Source organism: Lepidochelys olivacea (genome assembly GCF_965140295.1).
Source record: "Lepidochelys olivacea isolate rLepOli2 genome assembly, chromosome: 4".
NCBI classification, from domain to species: domain Eukaryota; kingdom Metazoa; phylum Chordata; order Testudines; family Cheloniidae; genus Lepidochelys; species Lepidochelys olivacea.
In genome coordinates this window covers 135,100,730-135,118,973 of record NC_140414.1, presented here as the reverse complement: position 1 = coordinate 135,118,973, position 18,244 = coordinate 135,100,730, and the positions used below count along the sequence as shown (strand labels likewise).

Genomic DNA, 18,244 nt, shown 5'->3' with positions numbered 1-18,244 from the left:
TCTCTTTCTTCCATAGACAACAGTCTTTTCTGGTCATAACAAGCAACATGTCTCTGGGATTTTTCATAAACAAACTAGGAAGAAAATGATAATCCCACAGACAAAATAAACTTCTCTCATAGGAAGAGCAGTTTCCTATTTCTGTATGCACTGCACATCAGAGATGAACATCAAGGCAGAATGGTTTACAAGACAGAAGCTGTATTAAACAGAGTGGAGCCTGCACCTGGAGGTATCTTCACTCATTTTTAGTTAGTTTGGTGGGCTGCTGATTGACCTCTTTGCATCTGCAATAAAGCATCTTGTTTGTGTCTCCACTTGTGAGGACTAGGGATGTGAAGTGACACAGTGTTCTAGAGTTAGCAATGGCCTCTGCTGTATGTCTTTCCTCTACTCTTTAGGACTAAAGACAAGAATATCAGTGATCCTGTTTTTGTACTGTTTTGGCTGAAGAGACTGGTTCTCAGCCCTGATTTGCCGAGCACTGGACGTCCTGATACTTTTCTCACAGAGCAGGTCTATTCTTGAAAGACTGATCCTCTGTCCAGAACCAGACAGGTTTAAAATGCATATGGTGATTAATCCTTTCTTAGCCACTAAAAGGATGTCAACAGACAGCTTATTCTACTGACTGGTGCAAAGACCCTGGTTTAACTACCATGATAAAATAAGTGAAACTAGCATGACTTCCTTCCAAGGGGCGGTAATGTGGGTGGACGAGTGTCAAAGCTCTGCATTGTTATTCTCTGCATGTTCAAGAGTGTGTGTTATTGTGGGATGTTTTTTGCAATTCCCAACATTAAACATTTTCTTTGGGTGACTACTCAGATTTCATTCCTACAAGGTCGTAGAGCATCACTTTGAGACCTCATTCTGGTCAATATGCCCTGTGGATGATATTGTTGTACTTTCTAACCATTAAAGTAGCTGCTATCTTTAATCAGGTGAGTTTCCAAATTTGAGCGCTTTCTCTGATGAGATGCAGTATTGTACTTCTAGGCCAGACAAGTAGTCCTCACCTTCTTCATAGCATTCGTTCTCAAAGCATATTCAAGAAATATGTTTCCTTCTATCAGCCGTCAAAGGCCAGTCTTTAAGAGCCCAGACAATCCCATGGCAGAGAAGTCTTATATGTCCTGTAATGAGATGGGCTAGGTGGCCACATAAATTCACCAAATTCTACCTATTGGTCATCCAGTCGTAAGCCAATGATATTTTTGGCAGAAGTCGTCTGCAGGCTTTAGTGCCTTTGTAGGGGGAAGACAGAGGACATCTAACTTGTCTTACTTCTGGATATCATTGTTTAAAGAACAATCTTATCTTACCTTCCTTCCCAGGAGGCACACTACTGTGAGGATCTCATTAAAACTGATCTGTGGGCCCCAGTATGAAGAAGAATATGTGAGCTTAGTGAAAATTTCCTCTTTTTGAGTAATAAGGTCCATGCCTCTGGCCCACCCTGGAGACAAAGGAATCAATCATCCATAATAGAGAAATGGACATCCTAAGATTCAGGTTTAATTTGTTTGGGGGAAATTATTCCCATGCTCAACAGTAGGAGAAAATATTGTTTGATTTCTTTCCCCCACTGTATAGATAACAGTCTCTAGCATTCTTAAAACTACAATACCCACCTGGGGAAATGAGGAAACAGATTGACAGAGTGAGAAGGGTACCCAGAAGTCACCTACTACAGGACAGGCCCAACAAGGAAAATAACAGAACACCACTGGCCATCACATACAGCCCCCAGCTAAAACCTCTCCAGCACATCATCAGCGATCTACGACCTATCCTGGAAAACGATCCCTCACTCTCTCAGACCTTGGGAAGCAGGCCAGTCCTCGCTTACAGACAACCCCCCAACCTGAAGCAAATACTCACCAGCAACTACACTCCACAACACAGAAACACTAACACAGGAACCAATCCCTGTAACAAACCTCGTTGCCTACTCTGTCCCCATATCTACTCTAGTAACACCATCAGAGGACCCAACCACATCAGCCACACCATCAGGGACTCCTTCACCTGCACATCTATTAACGTGATATATGCCATCATGTGCCAGCAGTGCTCTTCTGCCATGTACATTGGCCAAACCAGACACTCCCTCCGTAAAAGAATAAATGGACACAAATCTGGCATGAGGAATGGTAACATACAAAAGCCAGTAGGAGAACACTTCAATCTTCCTGGACATTCTATAACAGATTTAAAAATAACTATACTTGAAAAAAAACTTCAGAAACAGACTTCAAAGAAAAACTGCAGAACTAAAATTCATTTGCAAATTTAACACCATTAATTTGGGCTTGAATAGGGACTGGGGGTGGCTGGCTCACTACAAAAGCAACTTTCCCTCTCCTGGAATTGACACCTCCTCATCAGTTATTGGGAGTGGACTAAATCCACCCTGATTGAATTGGCCCTGTCAGCACTGGTTCTCCACTTTGAGCAGGGGGTTGGACTAGATGACCTTCTGGGGTTCCTTCCAACCCTGATATTCTATGATTCCCTTTTCTTCATGTGTCAGTATAATAATGCCTGCATCTGTAATTTTCACTCTATGCGTCTGAAGAAGTGGGTTTTTTTACCCCCAAAAGCTTATGCCCAAATAAATCTGTTGGCCTTTAAGATGCCACCAGACTCGTTTTTACAGTCTCTAGGAAGTAAGATGGAATTCTGGCTGTAGAAGCTGTCACAATTGAAGGGACCTTTTGGAGCCAGGACATTCATTCCCTTGCCAGTGACTGACAGATCCTGGTTCTGCCCCAAAGTAGGCAAGCAATCTGTAGCTCTGTTGTATCAGATCTGTGTATTTATTACTTGAAGAAAGGGAAATTTTTCATGTGAAGTTGGATATGTTTTCCCTATGGTAATCCACAGGGTAAATTTTTCCTGTTGAACTAATCTGGACTTGTACACACCTCCTAAAATGTATATGTCAGACTTGGCTTTAATTGTTTCAATTCTGTTGACTGTGACCAGCTTCATGACTGTCATATCATGCATATTTTATTTTAATTTTACTTGAAAAGCAGTTGGTTTACTTGACTTGATTTCCCCATAACACAGGTTGCATCAATAAAGCGCCCTTGCAGATGCCAGCGAATGGTGCTCAGTCAGTTGTGTTTTCTGTTGATTTGCTCCTTTCCATTCCTTTCTCTAAGTGGAAACAGAATTTGACTTTTTCACAATTACTATCAAAAGGAAATATATCAAAATAACTTTTTTTCACCCCTCAGTTATAGATGAGACTCAGTTGGGGAAAAGAGGTTACTTGACACCCATCACTGCCAAAGACCACATTGTGGCTCTGTGGAAAAATGAAGGTAACTGTTGTTAGACCAAAGCTACTTCAGATTTCTCAATGCTTATATGTTGTATTCCTATCCCCTACCTTTCATCTTTGTTTCTTTAGCTTATCAGGGCAGATATTGATTTTTTTTTCTTTGTTTGTACAGTGCCCAGCATAATGATCTAAATTGGGGATTAAATTAAAATCTGTATCATAATGTGTATGCAGAAATAAGTTTATATAGACCACCTAAAATCTGGTATTTCTTTACTTTACAACCTAAATGTGCTCTTATTACAGGGTTTTGTGGTGTGTTTTTTTTTTTTTTTGTATGGAATACAGGTCTAGTATATATTGTATACACAATGAGACCAAGTGACGTGGGGGAGTGGTACATAATATCCTGTGAAACAGCACTGACATTTGCTCATATGGCTCTTTGGAGAGATGTGGCAAACCAGATAGGATATTGCTAAGTCAAAGGCTAATTAGAAGTGTTTTCAGTTGGCCGTTTGGTAATACAGAACCTCCTTCCCTTTTATAGCAAGTAATAGGAACCCAAGGACATGCATATATAAAACAAAACCCTGAAGGTTACAATAGCATAAGGACAAGAAATAACTACTGACTAGTAAATAATTTAATTTGTCTGTGTGGTGGATGCCATTGGTATTTAGCATTTGGTCTAGATCTTTAAACCAGTTAAATGCCATTAGTCCATCACCAAATGCATTTGTGAGTTTGGATGCCTAGAGTACAGCAGACCTAATTCAAGTTTTATCTCTTCTCTGTACTACTTAGGTTTCTTTCTAAATCACCTTTTCTCTGGTCTGGAGGTGGGTGAGAATTCAGAATTCAGCCCTGATATGTTCTTTCTAGATCTCCTTGTGGTTCCACCTTCAAGGTAACAAAACTTGTGAAACTTTGTAGAATTTAGTTATTGGCACATACTGTTTGCAAAAGTCAGAAATACAGACTCCTAGGGTATAGGTTCTGCTCTGTTATAATGTTAGAGTAATGTAATTCAGGAAAAATCCCAATAATAATAATCAAAGATGTCTTTCACCAGGTTCCCTGGGAAAACTATTGAAGGACTGAAATGCTATTTACAAGTAATGTTCCAAATTACTATAGTAACTGTGTGATAATATGTACTTGTTTGTACCAGTGGAATTTCTTGTAAGAGGAGTGATCTTTCAGCATGACAATGTTGCTTGTAAAGGTTGCATGTGAACTAATAGTTCACATTGCTATTTCTAATGTAATGAAGATGGCGGGGGGATGGGCAGGAGGTTATTGTTTCTGTTGGCTTTATCCCTGTATAATGAGTACGGCCTGCCTTAGGTATCGTCCTGTGAATCGTCTTGGAGACCAGATGTTTACAAATGGTCAAACTGTGAACTTGCAGGCTGTCATGAAAGATGTCCAATTAATAAGGAAGCTTCTGGCTTTCATGGCTCAAGAACAAAGTCAACCAATACAGCTTGTAGAGAATGAAATCCAGAAGGTAAGAGCAGCCGCATACCTGAGTATCCAAAGTGAAAAAATAATGTAAAATTCAAGAAGATTCTAAAACTGCTCTAATAAAGATCGTAGAGTGCGTCGGCAGGCCATTTATGACTGGAGAGGGTCTCTACCTGTCCGGGCTTGTATGCTATTGTCCCAAGGACACCTGCTGCAAGGGGAAAGCAGTTTGCTCACAGACTTCTATTGCTGATTTTTCTGCATTTATTAATAAAGTGAATGTTTGGTGTGTAAGAGAGAATGGGCAACTAGCACTGGAGAGTGAAGTCCTCTGTTCACTGGGTTGGTACGGCACAGACCACCAAAGTGGAAGTTTCTGCCATTCTACTCTGAACATATGTCCTTGCTGAGATGCAGGAAGTGGGATTACCACTGTGGGTAAGGGGCAATTCAGCTTCTGAGGCTAAGGTGAGTACTGCCCATTAGTAGCTAGGCTGGCATCAACTAATTCACTCGGGCCACAAAATAGCAGTTAGTTGGTAACAATGTTCAGTCACCGCTGACCTAAGCTGTTTTCACATGAGTGAACTAGAAGTGGAAAACTCCATATCCAGTCACCAATCCTCTGAAACATCCAGACCCACGTCATTTCCCAGTTGGATCATATTGAGAGCTGCCAGGGGAATGCTGGGGAAGCCCTGTACCAATGATTTCTGAATTTAACATATGAGCCACTTTAGCTGCAATCAGGGTATGCCCAACACTTGCATAGGGGCCTTTCTCCCCCAGATTTAAGTACTCTCCTTTATGGTTGCACTCCTGACTGTGGAGTGGCATCCAAATATTTTACTTCTATTATTATGATTTATATTTTTTAATGTTTAGATTGAGGTAGCACTTACAGGCCTTAACTAGGTCAGTCCCTGTTACGCTAGGTGCTGTACAAACATATGGTAAATTACAGTCCTGGGTCTCTGTCAAACATGTTCTGTGTTTCTCATCCTCAGATAAGAAACATTTGCACCTTTTAGCTAGCAGAGGAATTCCCCAATTCCAGTTCAAAACATGCTAAACCTAAAAAAAAGTAGGACTAGAAATAAACTGTAATCCAATTGAGTGCCTCTCTCCAGGTATATAGTCCAGGGTTGCTGTATGTTATGGTGTCTCTTTGACACAGATGCTTGGCATCAGCTAAACTAAATACTCCTTTTGATTTACATTCATTACAATAACCTCACGGAAGGCATTGTAAATTATTTTAATCACTTGGAGTTTCACCACTAGGTGGAGCTTTATCTTCAGCTATTTGAAACTGCTTGAGATAGGCATGCAATTAACTATGTTTGGAAATTGGCCATGGCACAGACTGTAATACCTCTTATGAAAAAATGGCGTAGAGTTTTTAATGGTTGAGAAATTAGGATTTTGGATTATTTTTATCCAAAAGATGGTGTCTCCCAGCAGTACAGTGGCTCCTAGCATCTTGCTGGGTCACTCACTCAATGCTGACTCGGATGGGAGACTGTCACCTATTTAGTTACCAACTATTTAATCCCTATCGCTGTGTGTTACATATTGTTTTCTTTGGAAGTCTCCTATCCAGGGGCTAACAAGGCCTGACCCTGTTTAATTTTTGAGGTTTCATAACAGAATAGCCTAACACAGTATGTTGAGATAATCTAAAAGTAACATGTATCTTGTTAATGATTCATTATGTTTCTTAGATTTAATCAGATGGACAAAAATGAGCCACGTTTCAGCTGTGATTTCTTTTGAGAGCTTAATGCTATAAACACAAGGCTGGTAAAACAGGAATTGAATTTTTTAAATCCTGGTTCTCGTACGTTTCCACAGGTGACAGATGAGCCATTAGAATCACTGGATCGTTCAGTCCTGGCTATGATCTCAGGGCAGAGCACTGCAGATAAACTGTACAACATTTGGATTCGTCTTCAGAGCCATGTCAATATTGTGTTCGACAGTGACATGGACAAACTAATGACAGAAAAATATCCTGGTATCCGTCAGGTGAGAGTCAAGGGAGTCTCAAACAGACTTCACTAGACTTTGTGTGGTAAGAGACGGCTGTAGAGAGAAGCACGAAGGGAATAAGTATGAAAAGTGAAGTAGTTGTGTTTAATTTGTACGCATTTCCATGGCACTCATCACTATAGTATCTAGTGAGTTTGAATGACTCATTGGATACTTTGATACAGTATATTTGTAACATCTGCACTTTTTTGTTTCATCATTCTTTTAATTTCCACTTTCAAAGATACTGGAGAAAAAGGAAGGACTGTTCCGCAAGCACATGATGGGAAAACGTGTGGATTACGCTGCTCGGTCAGTCATCTGCCCTGACATGTACATTGCTACCAATGAGATTGGTATTCCTATGGTAAGGAAAAATAAAGTATGAGGTATGTTAGGACAAGCCTGTAGGTGGGATTGCAGTGTAGCATATTTGACAATGAAGTTACCAATTTTAAATTTGTATATTCACCTACTGATCCAGTCTCTTACCCCACAGCCCCTGATTCTCACAGTATCTCCATTATCCTGCAAAGCAGATTCCCCTTACATGTAATCTGATTGTTACATCTGTGTTAATAAAAAGATACAAAGAGTCCTGTGGCACTTTATAGACTAACAGACGTATTGGCGCATGAGTTTTTGTGGGTGAATACCCACTTTGTCAGACGCATGTCTGCTAATTACTGACATGCATCCGACAAAGTGGGTATTCACCCATGAAAGCTCATGCTTCAGTACGTCTGTTAGTCTATAAGGTGCCACAGGACTCTTAGTCTGGATCTGTAAAAGCGGCAAACAGGGCTACCCCTTGGAAAATAAAAAGATAGTTGAAGACCAGAAAATTTGCCAGTTGTTATACTAAATATTGCCTCTGGGAAAGAGATTGGAAGGAGGAGGGTCTGAATTGGGTCATCAGAGCTTGACAACCACTGAACGTTTTAAGTAGAGCTCGGCTCCCATTTTCCTATCCCTGGTCTTTGCATGTTGCATTTTGTAACATCGCAGCAGCCTGTGCCAAGCTTTGGGTAAAGGTAGTGTGATGAGTCACTGGTGCAAAGCTGCCTTAATTCCTTCCCTAGTGACTTGCAGTTTCCTCCCAAAAGAGAGAACTACACTGAAGGGAAGCTCTTGCTGGCACTTCTGAAGACCTGAATGTTCTGCTAATTACTGTGGCTGGAATTCTCAGCCTGTGCAACAAGGTCTATAGGGAAGGATGTTACTGTGATTTGTTAAAAAAAATTTTTTTTTTACTTCAATCACATTTCCCTTGCTCCGGCTTGTGGAGTTTAATTAGCTTAGAGACTTGAGCTGTTCTCATAACATCTTTTCCATTTCGCTGTCTAAGACTCATGGATCTGTGACTGATGTATTTTTTTTCTTTTGTCATCAGCTGTTAGCTTTTGGAAAATAAAATCATGATTTCTGTTCGTGTGTATGTGTATATATAGTTAATGGATTTTTCTACTTGTCTTCAGGGGGAAAACAGAGAAGGAACAAATTTTCCCATTTATCATAGTGAAACCACAAAGAAGGAACAGAAATATATTTGTTAGAAGTGAAAATTCTTTAATATGGCAATTATCACAGTTTTGGGGTAATTGCACCTGCATACCACCTTTTGGGGCCCTCTCTAGGGGCACCCAGTCAGGACTTCAGACCTTCAGCTGTCACCTGATTGGGGGCAGGGAACTGTGTGCCCACTGCCTTCTGAACAGTGTTTTTAAGGCTGCACAGTGCCCTGCTGTACACTGATATCCCCAGCAAGTCAGTCTGCCTAGAGGCCAACTCCTATATGTTGCTTTCTCTCTCTGGGCTATGAACAGTGTATTGCCAGCACATACAAGTTACCACACAACTGTGACTCAGCAGAGTACATTTATTCTTAACAGAGGAAAGCACATAGATGTGTAACAATAAATATATATTTAAAAAAGCCTACAATGTTTCCTACACACATTCACCAGAAATCGCCCATATTTCACGTGCGGGGCCTGGTAGGCCCACGTCCCTTCCAGCACTGCAGCAAGAGGCAGAGCCTTTCCTTGGACAGAAGGTCCTGTCCATTTGCTGAAAGGAAGACCATAAGTCAGTTCAGGCTCATCCTTTTATACCAGAAGCCCTGTATTTATTTTCCTAGTCTCTGGGAAACCCAGCTTGAACTAGTATAAGCAAACCAACCAAGAGGTGGTGCTTCTCCGAACTTGTTTACTATCACAGGATTAATCAGTCTCCCCTGGTTTTAATTCCAGCACAGAGTTATAATAACTCTTCCCCATGGAGAAGAACACAACACTATATAAACTATTTATAAATTCAATACAATGGTCCCCAAAGATGCTGCATGGGTTGTAGTTTGTCACTGTGATATTTCTGGATTTCATTTTTCGTCTTAGTTTGCATTCATGTGTGGTTCTAGAGTTGTCATTCTGAGTCGCTAGTACCATTTTTAAACCTAAATCCAGCATCCAATTATTTTGTTTTGCACTGACTGATATGTGGCTAGGAAAAAATGACTTAGTTTGATTATTTACTAGAGCTAAAAGAAGATTATAAATAAATGGTTTATTTAGAAGGCTACTGATACTTGTAAAAATATTTCCTGGTATAAGGAGATTCAAACAAAACTTAAATAAAAAGTCATATGTTGGATCTGTCCTCATGCCTTTTGGTAAATCAAAGGTTGTATATCTTAGATTGCAAGGAGATGGTAACAGTATTGTGGGGCCTGAAGAGGGTGTGCAGATTATAATGTGGGTTAGGATGCAGATAGGAGAAATGGCTGGGACACTCCTCATCTTTCTTCCAAGTGCTCAGCACCTTTTGGAAATAAAAACTCGTGTGTCGACTGGCTGCTGTTCAGCAGTACCTTGTTCATTGATCATTGTGTCTGGTTTTCTTCCCGGTTAGGTATTTGCTACCAAATTGACTTACCCTCAGCCAGTAACTCCGTGGAATGTCAAAGAACTGAGGCAGGCTGTCATAAATGGTCCAAATGTTCACCCTGGTGCCTCCATGGTCGTTAATGAAGACAGGTCACGTACGGTGTTGAGTGCAACCAGCCAGACCCAGAGGGAAGCCATAGCTAAGCAGCTCCTCACTCCTTCCACTGGAGTCCCAAAACCAGGAATGAAAATTGTGAGTACTGTGCAAACCCAACCCAGTAGGGTAAAGAGTTTTTTGGAGGTGGGGGCTGTTGAAGCCAGTTACAAAGTGAAGCTGGGACAATGTTCCAGGTACCTCACCTTTTCATCTGGTGGCTAGAGAAGCTCATGTGGATGTCTGAGGAGAAATGAACAACTTCTAGGTTCAGGGAATTTTTCCTTCCTGCATTTCACTTGAATTCTTGGTGTTTGCATATGACTTCCCAATCCTGTAAAGGTAACGAATGCTGCTTCTCTTGGAGGTCTGGGTGGATTTAGCTAGCGAGATACATTTTCTTTTAGTCCTGAAACTTTGTGTTTTTTTCATCCTTTTCTTTGTTATACTTTAATATTAAATGTCAAGGTACCATGCTGACAGTCCTGACAACTGTAGTTCTGCATACCCATAAAATAGATATAGCACAAGCAGCAATAGTGCAGTAGTCTTCTCTTGTTCTGATGATATGACTCAGCTTGTGACCTCGAAAGACCACCTCTAGTGGCAAGAGGGGAATTCAGCCTCCTGGCACATTCAAACCATGTCCTGTGCTGAGACTGCTATCAGAGTAGCAAGTGAGAGGAAGCATGGCCTTGTTAAGACACAAATTTGAAAGTCTGATTTCAGTGGCAAGCTCCTTCAGACTTTGAGGTAGGGTGAATCATGTCCCCTTTGTCCCTTAGTTTCCCATCTGTAAAATGGGGATAACACTTAACAAGGTTGTTTGAAAGGATACATTAACTTAATGTTTGAGAGATGTTTAGAGGAAGCTGTTTCGTTGCTCCAGTGTCACTGGCCTAGTGACCAAAGCTGTACAGCATGTCTTTTTTCCATGGTTTTTTCCACAGATAGTAAGTCTTCATTTTAGACTGTCCTAAATGTGCATATATTGTTTCCAACTCTTTGTGGGTGAGTTGTGCACCTCTTTATGCTCAGCTGAGTGTAAAGGGAGGAGGGAAGAACAAAAGTAGGGAGTTCAATCCTTGAGGGGGCCATTTAGGGATCTGGAGCAAAAAAAATTGGGGATTTATCCCGCTTTGAGCAGAGGGTTGGACTAGTTGATCTCCTGAGGTCCCTTCCAACTCTGATATTCTGTGATTGGATATCTTGTTTTGTCAGGAAAATGAGTTGCTTCTATGGTTGGAAGAACAGGAGTACTTGTGGCACCTTAGACTAACAAATTTATTTGAGCATAAGCTTTTGTGGGCTACAGCTCACTTCATTGGATGCATAGAATGGAACATATAGTAAGAAGATATATACACACACATACAGAGAACAGACTATTCTATGGTTAGATCTCCATTTCAGCTGAGAGATGGGATTCCCAGCTCCTGCAGTGTAACCAGGGTAGCACAGGTGGCGGCTCAGGCTAGGCACCCAAGTAAATACCCGCCCAGACCACTGGGTATGCACTCAGGTAGCTAGCTCAACCCACTACCCTTGCTACACTGCAATTTTTAGCAGAGCTAGCTCAGGCCAGGCAGTAGTGGTATGATATAGACAGTGTTGTCTAGCTGTTAGAGTCCAAAACTGGGCCTCTTGTCTTCGAATCTCAGCTCTGCTGCTCACTGTCCGATCTTATCTAAGTCACTTAGCTTCACTATGCCACAGTTCAACCCATGTGTAAAATTCATATAATATTTCCCTACCTCACAACTGCTGAGGCTTAATGTTAACAAAGGATAGTTACCTACTTGGATGAAAAATGTTATACAAGTGGTGAGTGTTTTTATTTTGATACCTTTTACTTCTACCGACATGTTTTTGACAGAGGTTGCTGTGCTGATAAGATAGTATTTAATACTTAGCATTTCAGTGTGTCCAGTTAGCTCAAAGACCTTCATAGACCTAAAATAAACCTTCACCATGTTACGAAGTAGGGTGAATAAAAACCTGATTTAAAAAAAAATCAGATATCAGATTTCTTTAATTTAAATCAAATAGTTTTCTTTTTAAAAATAAACCTGTTTAAAATTAAATTTGAAACTGGCAGCCTAAAAATCTAAGCTTACTATAAGCTATGAAAATCAATTTAAATATTTTTTTAAATGCTGCTTCATTTAAATAAATTAAAAATGATGCATACATGAGTTCTCAAATTTGAATGGGTTAAACGGTACTGCTTTTTAAAATATATATAAAACCATAGAGAAAACATCTTTATCTTCAACTCAAGCTTTATAAATATATCATAATGTCTTATATTGCATTATTTTCAATCTTTACAGTGGAGCAAATGCTGACTTCATATTCAGTACTTTTGATTTCAGCGTAGCGAGCCAAGTGCAGAAAGAATATTTCCTTCATTCTAGTTCATTCAAATTTGAGAAACGGCTTGGGAGTTGAGAACCTGGTTTTATCATGTTCAGGAGGTAGCTGCCTTAGCACCTGGCTCCCATTCCCAAGCTGCTACTCTTTTTCCTTGATCACCTTTTTCTTTACAGGGGCTATGTCATGAACAGAGTGTGACTGGCCGTGATCCCTACTACCATTCTCAGGGGACAGACCAACCTGTTATAACGCCATCTACAACATTAGGCAGCTGAGTACATTTGAAAAATCTGGCCCATGGTGACCGGGAACAAATCCATCAATTTCCTAGCTGCAGTTAATACTACTATTGTTTGTTAAATCGGTTTTAAATGCTAAATATGTTTTGATAAACTTTTTTCTTATGTATCCAGCACATTTAAGTTAGCTTATTTAAATAAAAATAATTTTGAATGAATTTAAAATTAAGAATCTGAATAAATGTATGCTAAACTATATAATTGCTTAAATACATTTTGTGGGGGTATAATGTGCTAACTAGGAGGATACAAAGAAGCACTAAATTCAGTGTAGAGGCTACATTTGGTTGCAACATGTTTGGTTGGTATAACCGTTACATGAGAATGAACCTTTCTTTCAGAAAATAACTGAAAGGTACAAATTCAAAATAGGATATCCTGTTTGCTGGATTAAATCACCATTTTTAAATCACCTTTTGATTTAAATCTTTCCACCCTGCTGTGAAGTCTTAGTATTATCCCCGTTTTCGAGGTAGGAAAGCTGGGGTGCAAAGAGATAATAAGCCTCGTCAGAGGAGGGTCACTTTCAGAGCAGGAATTAGTGCTCAGGAATTCTTAGCTCCCAACCCAAAGCGCTGCTTTCTACATTTCAGGTTACTGTTACATAAATGTGATGTTTGAGCTGTTGCCTCTGATGTCCATCTCACCTCTGATATGCAATCCTGTAACTGATGTTCCTGCCCTTTTCAGAAGAAAACTTGCAAAAGGAGCAGCTATTAGCACCTATATTGAAATGGGAGACAAATATTTGAACAGGATACATCATATCTGCCAATATTTCTAGGAAATGGCTTTCATGCCTGAGTATCTAAACCAGCATTTTCTTTGATTCCCTCAGATTTTACCTTGGGCATGCTTTGAAATTGGCTCTTTTCTGCTGTGTTGGAAGTGGCAAAAGAACACCTGTGAATTCGGGCCTGAAACTTAAGCTTTTTCTCAACGTTAGCTGAATAGCTTATTCGACTGAAGCTATGAAAGACTGAAACCAGGATCACCACATTTATATTAGAAAGTCTTCTATCCTAAATAGAGTTGGGGAATCTCAGAATACCATTGTTTGGGAACTTGTATTATAGAATGGCTCTCTTAATTCATGAAAGTCCTTAAGATTCTAAGAGTTCGTATAATGTTCTTGAACGTAGAGGTATTTTTAAAACAGAAGCAAGGTAGATTGTTGCAAATACGAAGAGCAGTACCTTTGCCACATAGACAGTAATATCCACCTCCAGAAAGCAGCCTTTGGGCCAAGTTGTAGATCTTCAAGAAATCTCAAGCTGAATCCTAAGCAGTGATGCAAAGTGATGCTGCTACTACCACTGGCTAGTCTGGCTGACCTAAAAGCAGATGGGAATACACTCAGGTCAGATGTACACCTGTCCGTGTATCTCCTCCTTCATGATGGATGCTTACATTCTCTTCTGGTGTCATATTTGGTTGCTTTGTGTAGTATAACCTGGTGCATAGCATTAGGCTTGGGTGGTGGCTCTTGTACCAGGGGAGCCGAGTTCAATTTCCTGGGCTGCCGCAGACTCCCTGTGAGACCTGGGGCAAGTGACATAGTTAAGGCTGCAAGTCTTTCACGGATTCCATGACTTGCCAGGACCTCCGTGACAGCTGCAGCAGCTGGTGCGGCTGACCCCAGGGCTGCCCGAGCAGCTGGGGTGGCACCGGGGCCAGCTGCTGCTCTGGCGGCCCCAGGCAGCTGGTCCCAGGTGCTGCCCTGGAGCAGCGGTCCAGGAGCAGCAACAGCAGCATACCTGGCCCCCCTCCGCCCCCGACCCCAACAGTAGCAGTGGCGGCAGGTCCCGAGAGGAGCGGCAGCGGGTTGCTGGGACGCCCCCCTCCTCAGAGCCCCCCCTCTCCCCCAGCACCTAAGATTTAGTTAGGGATATTTTTAGTAAAAGTCACAGACAGGTCACTGGCCCTGACATTTTGTTTATTGCCCGTGACCTGTCTGTGACTTTTACTAAAAACACCCATCACTAAATCGTAGCCTTAGACATAGTGTTTCTGTACTTAAGCTTCCCCCTGTAAAAGGGGGAGAATAGCACTGCCCTACCTCACAGGGGTGTTGTGAGGAAAAATGTGTTTTAAGACTGTGAGGTGCTCAGATATGACAGTAAAGGGGGCCATATAAATACCATAGATTGCATAGAATATGGTCAGTTCTGAGAATTAAAATACTCTAGAAGTGTCTTTAAATAGTGAACCACTTGGAAGACTGGCAGACAATTACAGCTCCCTTACATCTCCCCCCAGATCTATAAATAAACTTTCTCTCCTGTTACATACACTTTTGGAGGTAGGTGAGGGCTAACCTTGATGTGAACTTCTTGTCTCATCCAAAACAAATCCTACAGAAGCCTTACAAAAAAGCCTTCACTGTGGTATTTATTGAGTGAACAGAAGCAGGAGAGCTGCCTATTTTGGGCTAGAAAGGGCAGTGCTCAATCGTTTGCGGTTTGGTAACAGTTGTGAACATTTGAGGCATTTCCACGGTGTGCTCCAGGGGAGGACAATAATGAATATACTTTACATTACAGCAACATCTGCACTTTTATAAACCTGAAATTATATAACATCAGTGACTGTCGGAACATCCAGTCTAATGTTCCACAGAGAAGGGTATAAAGAAAACAACCCAGCACGCTTAATGGGCCTGTGACATAAAGTGGTACTTAGAGCACTTGCCAAATATTCACATGGATCCACTGAGTCAGAGTTGAAGTATCTTCTTGGAAACTTTTGGTTATTCTGGCCATTGAATCATCTCTGAGGGCTGGGGAATTCCAGCAATCATAGATTCCCTCTCTCTAAGGACTGTTGGAGTCATGTTACTTAACATTTCCTATTCTTTTTGTTTTTAGATTGTGACCTGCAAAGCAAACATTAAAATTGAGTTCACTAGTAAAATATGTGCTGAATGCATCCGCTAACCAGACTGTGGAGAGCACTCAGCATAGAAAGATGCCAAGCTCAGCCTCTTAAAGAGATTTGTTTGATGCCTGGAAAGTTTGCTGCAACTGCTCAGACTGTGGATGCCTTAGAATAAAATACTAAACAAATGCTAAATGTTTTATGTGCTTAAAGCATTTGTACAAATAATTTAAGTAATCACAATAGCACTGCAAAGTAGTTAAGTATTCTAGCACCTGTTCTATTGAAAGGGAAACTGAGGTACAGTGAGGTGAGGTGTTGTGGTCCAGATCAAATGGCAAGCTGGTCTCAAAACTGAAATTAGAATTTAGGAGTCCCTGGGCTCTGGTCCTGTGCTCCATCCACTTGACCATGCTGTCTTATTCTAGGATGTCTGATATTGGAATTACACTACTCCCTCTTATTGAACCAATTCAGAGGGAACCAGGTAAATGATTTTTTTTTTCCTCCCCTCACATGGCAGAATTTTAAAGGTTTCCTTTTTAGTATTCTGCTAAAGTCTTCGATAAACCATACTGTGAAGGGAGAGGAGGGATTGCATCTTACCTGGAATGCTGAACTGGTTTGATAACATGGGGAACTAATTCTGGTTTCTGTAGAGTCTTGGAATGTGGTCTAGTGGGGAACAGAGTGGTTGAGGAGGTAAGTTTACTGTACCTGATACCCTTCCAAAGGAGGTCCACAGAATGAAAATTCTAGAGGGAAAAACTGCTTTAGACTGTGCACGTGGGTTTAAAATTGTCTTTCTGATGAGAGACTGGTATGCTTTATAAACAGATGAACTGTATTAAATCTCTCTCATAGGTATGCCGCCATGTTAAAAATGGAGATGTCCTCTTACTGAACCGTCAGCCCACCCTTCACAGACCCTCCATCCAAGCCCACCGGGCCAGAATCCTGCCAGGAGAAAAGGTGCTGAGGCTTCACTATGCCAACTGCAAAGCCTACAATGCTGATTTTGATGGTGATGAAATGAACGCACATTTTCCTCAGAGCGAGCTGGGCCGGGCAGAAGCCTACATGTTAGCCTGCACCGATGAACAGTATCTTGTTCCTAAGGTAAATAAAACCATCTCTGTGAAAGACAATAAATAAATAGTTTACATCTCTATAAACCTCTTCCTTCCTCAGAGTACTCCTTTGGGTTGTTTGTTTTGTTCAGTGGTAACTTTGCTTCATAATGTGTTCCTGGGATGGCAAAGGTGGCTAGTAACTATATTCCATTGTGTTAGATCTTGGTGGTCATAGCCTTAAGAATGAAAATTACGAACACAGGCTCAAATTGTGCATGTGAGGGGGATTTTGTGGGGAAACCTGGACACCTAATCCTGGGGGTTGACACCTACATACTGTGGTGACAGGGTGCTTAAAATACTCTTGATTGATCCTCCTCCTACTTTTAACTCTTCTGGTGCCTCATTGCTGGTATTGTCCCCTGTTTCTGAGCCCCTGAAATACCATTCATACCTTCCAGTTCTGACTCTCCACTCATCCTCCATAACATGTTTCTCACTCAGCCACCTGCTCTTCCTGATCCCAAGGGGACTGGGAGAAGGTGAACTTAGAAGTCGGTGTGAGGGTGGTAGAATATCTCATTATTCCGAACAGAATTGAAGTGGTTGGGGGAAGTGGTTGTCCTTTTTAAATGAGTTTGGGGCCTGCTATGTCTCTTAAATCTCAATGTTTAGGAGATAGTTAGTATAGGGAGAGGAGCTGTCACCATAAAGAACTACTCACACCAGGACTATTGTGCTTTTATACAGCCATAATGGAGCTAATTTTGGAAGATATTAATATGTGATTCCCACCTCACGTACTCTTTGTATATGTCTCTTAGGATGGCAAGCCACTGGCAGGTTTGATCCAGGATCATATGATCTCTGGTGCCAGCATGACGATCCGGGGCTGCTTTTTCACAAGAGAACAGTACATGGAGCTGATCTATCGAGGACTGACAGACAAAAAGGGAAGAGTGAAAATCCTTGCACCTGCCATTATGAAACCACAGCGGTTATGGACAGGAAAACAGGTAGCTGAAAAGTTAAGACTGTTAAAACAGACTGTTCAGAATTAAGCAAAGTGTTATAATTAAAACCAGGATAAGCTATAGTGACTGAGAAGCATAGTCCCAGTAGGTCAGCAACACTGCACATCTTCATGGGGTTGTACAGTTTTGTGTCCTTTAAAATAATATTATAGGAATAGCACTTTATCACTTACTCTGGGCAGTGTTTCAACAGAATTGTGGCATGATTTACAGTGTATGAGCTGAAGGAGGAGATGCACATGCAGAACAGAAGCAGAGAAATGATGCGATTGCTGCTTAGTGATTTAGTTTCCTTTTTGGGATGGGATCTAGATAAAATCTTTGAGACACTTTTTATAGGTGTTCTTTTTTCTAGTCCCTGAGATTTTTCTCATTCATGCATTGCTGATATCAAAACGATTCTATCATTTTCTGTAGAAAATATAATTTTTCACTGGGTCAGGGGTGTGTGTGTGTGTGTGTGTTTTAAATTGGATCACAGTTTAAATCTCCTAAATTTAATCTTGACAGGCAAAGTCTTATCTGTTTTTGGTGTGTTTGCTACAATGTTGATTTTAGTCATGAAATATCTGATAGGCCCTACTAGAGAGTATTTCTTGCTTTTTCAGAGGGATGTACTCTACATCCAGTTAGTATGATCCTTGGCACAATAAGGGAATGCTCTAGTGCTCTTTATGCTGTATCATTCTGACCTTCCTTAGATATGCCTCCAGATGTCACACACTAGTCTCTTATTACCTGTATGTCTTG

General features: G+C 41.0%; 1 protein-coding gene across 1 annotated transcript in view; it reads left to right on the top strand.

Annotated features, from left to right (window-relative positions):
- POLR1A (RNA polymerase I subunit A) overlaps positions 1-18,244 on the top strand; it is a 56,157-nt gene that overhangs the window by 5,789 nt on the left and 32,124 nt on the right. The window contains exons 7-14 of the mRNA XM_084626790.1: positions 3,249-3,335; positions 4,103-4,205; positions 4,646-4,808; positions 6,620-6,793; positions 7,041-7,163; positions 9,707-9,934; positions 16,252-16,506; positions 17,285-17,476. Of these exons, the coding sequence (XP_084482916.1) occupies positions 3,249-3,335; positions 4,103-4,205; positions 4,646-4,808; positions 6,620-6,793; positions 7,041-7,163; positions 9,707-9,934; positions 16,252-16,506; positions 17,285-17,476 (1,325 nt within the window). The remainder of the gene's footprint in view (positions 1-3,248; positions 3,336-4,102; positions 4,206-4,645; positions 4,809-6,619; positions 6,794-7,040; positions 7,164-9,706; positions 9,935-16,251; positions 16,507-17,284; positions 17,477-18,244) is intronic.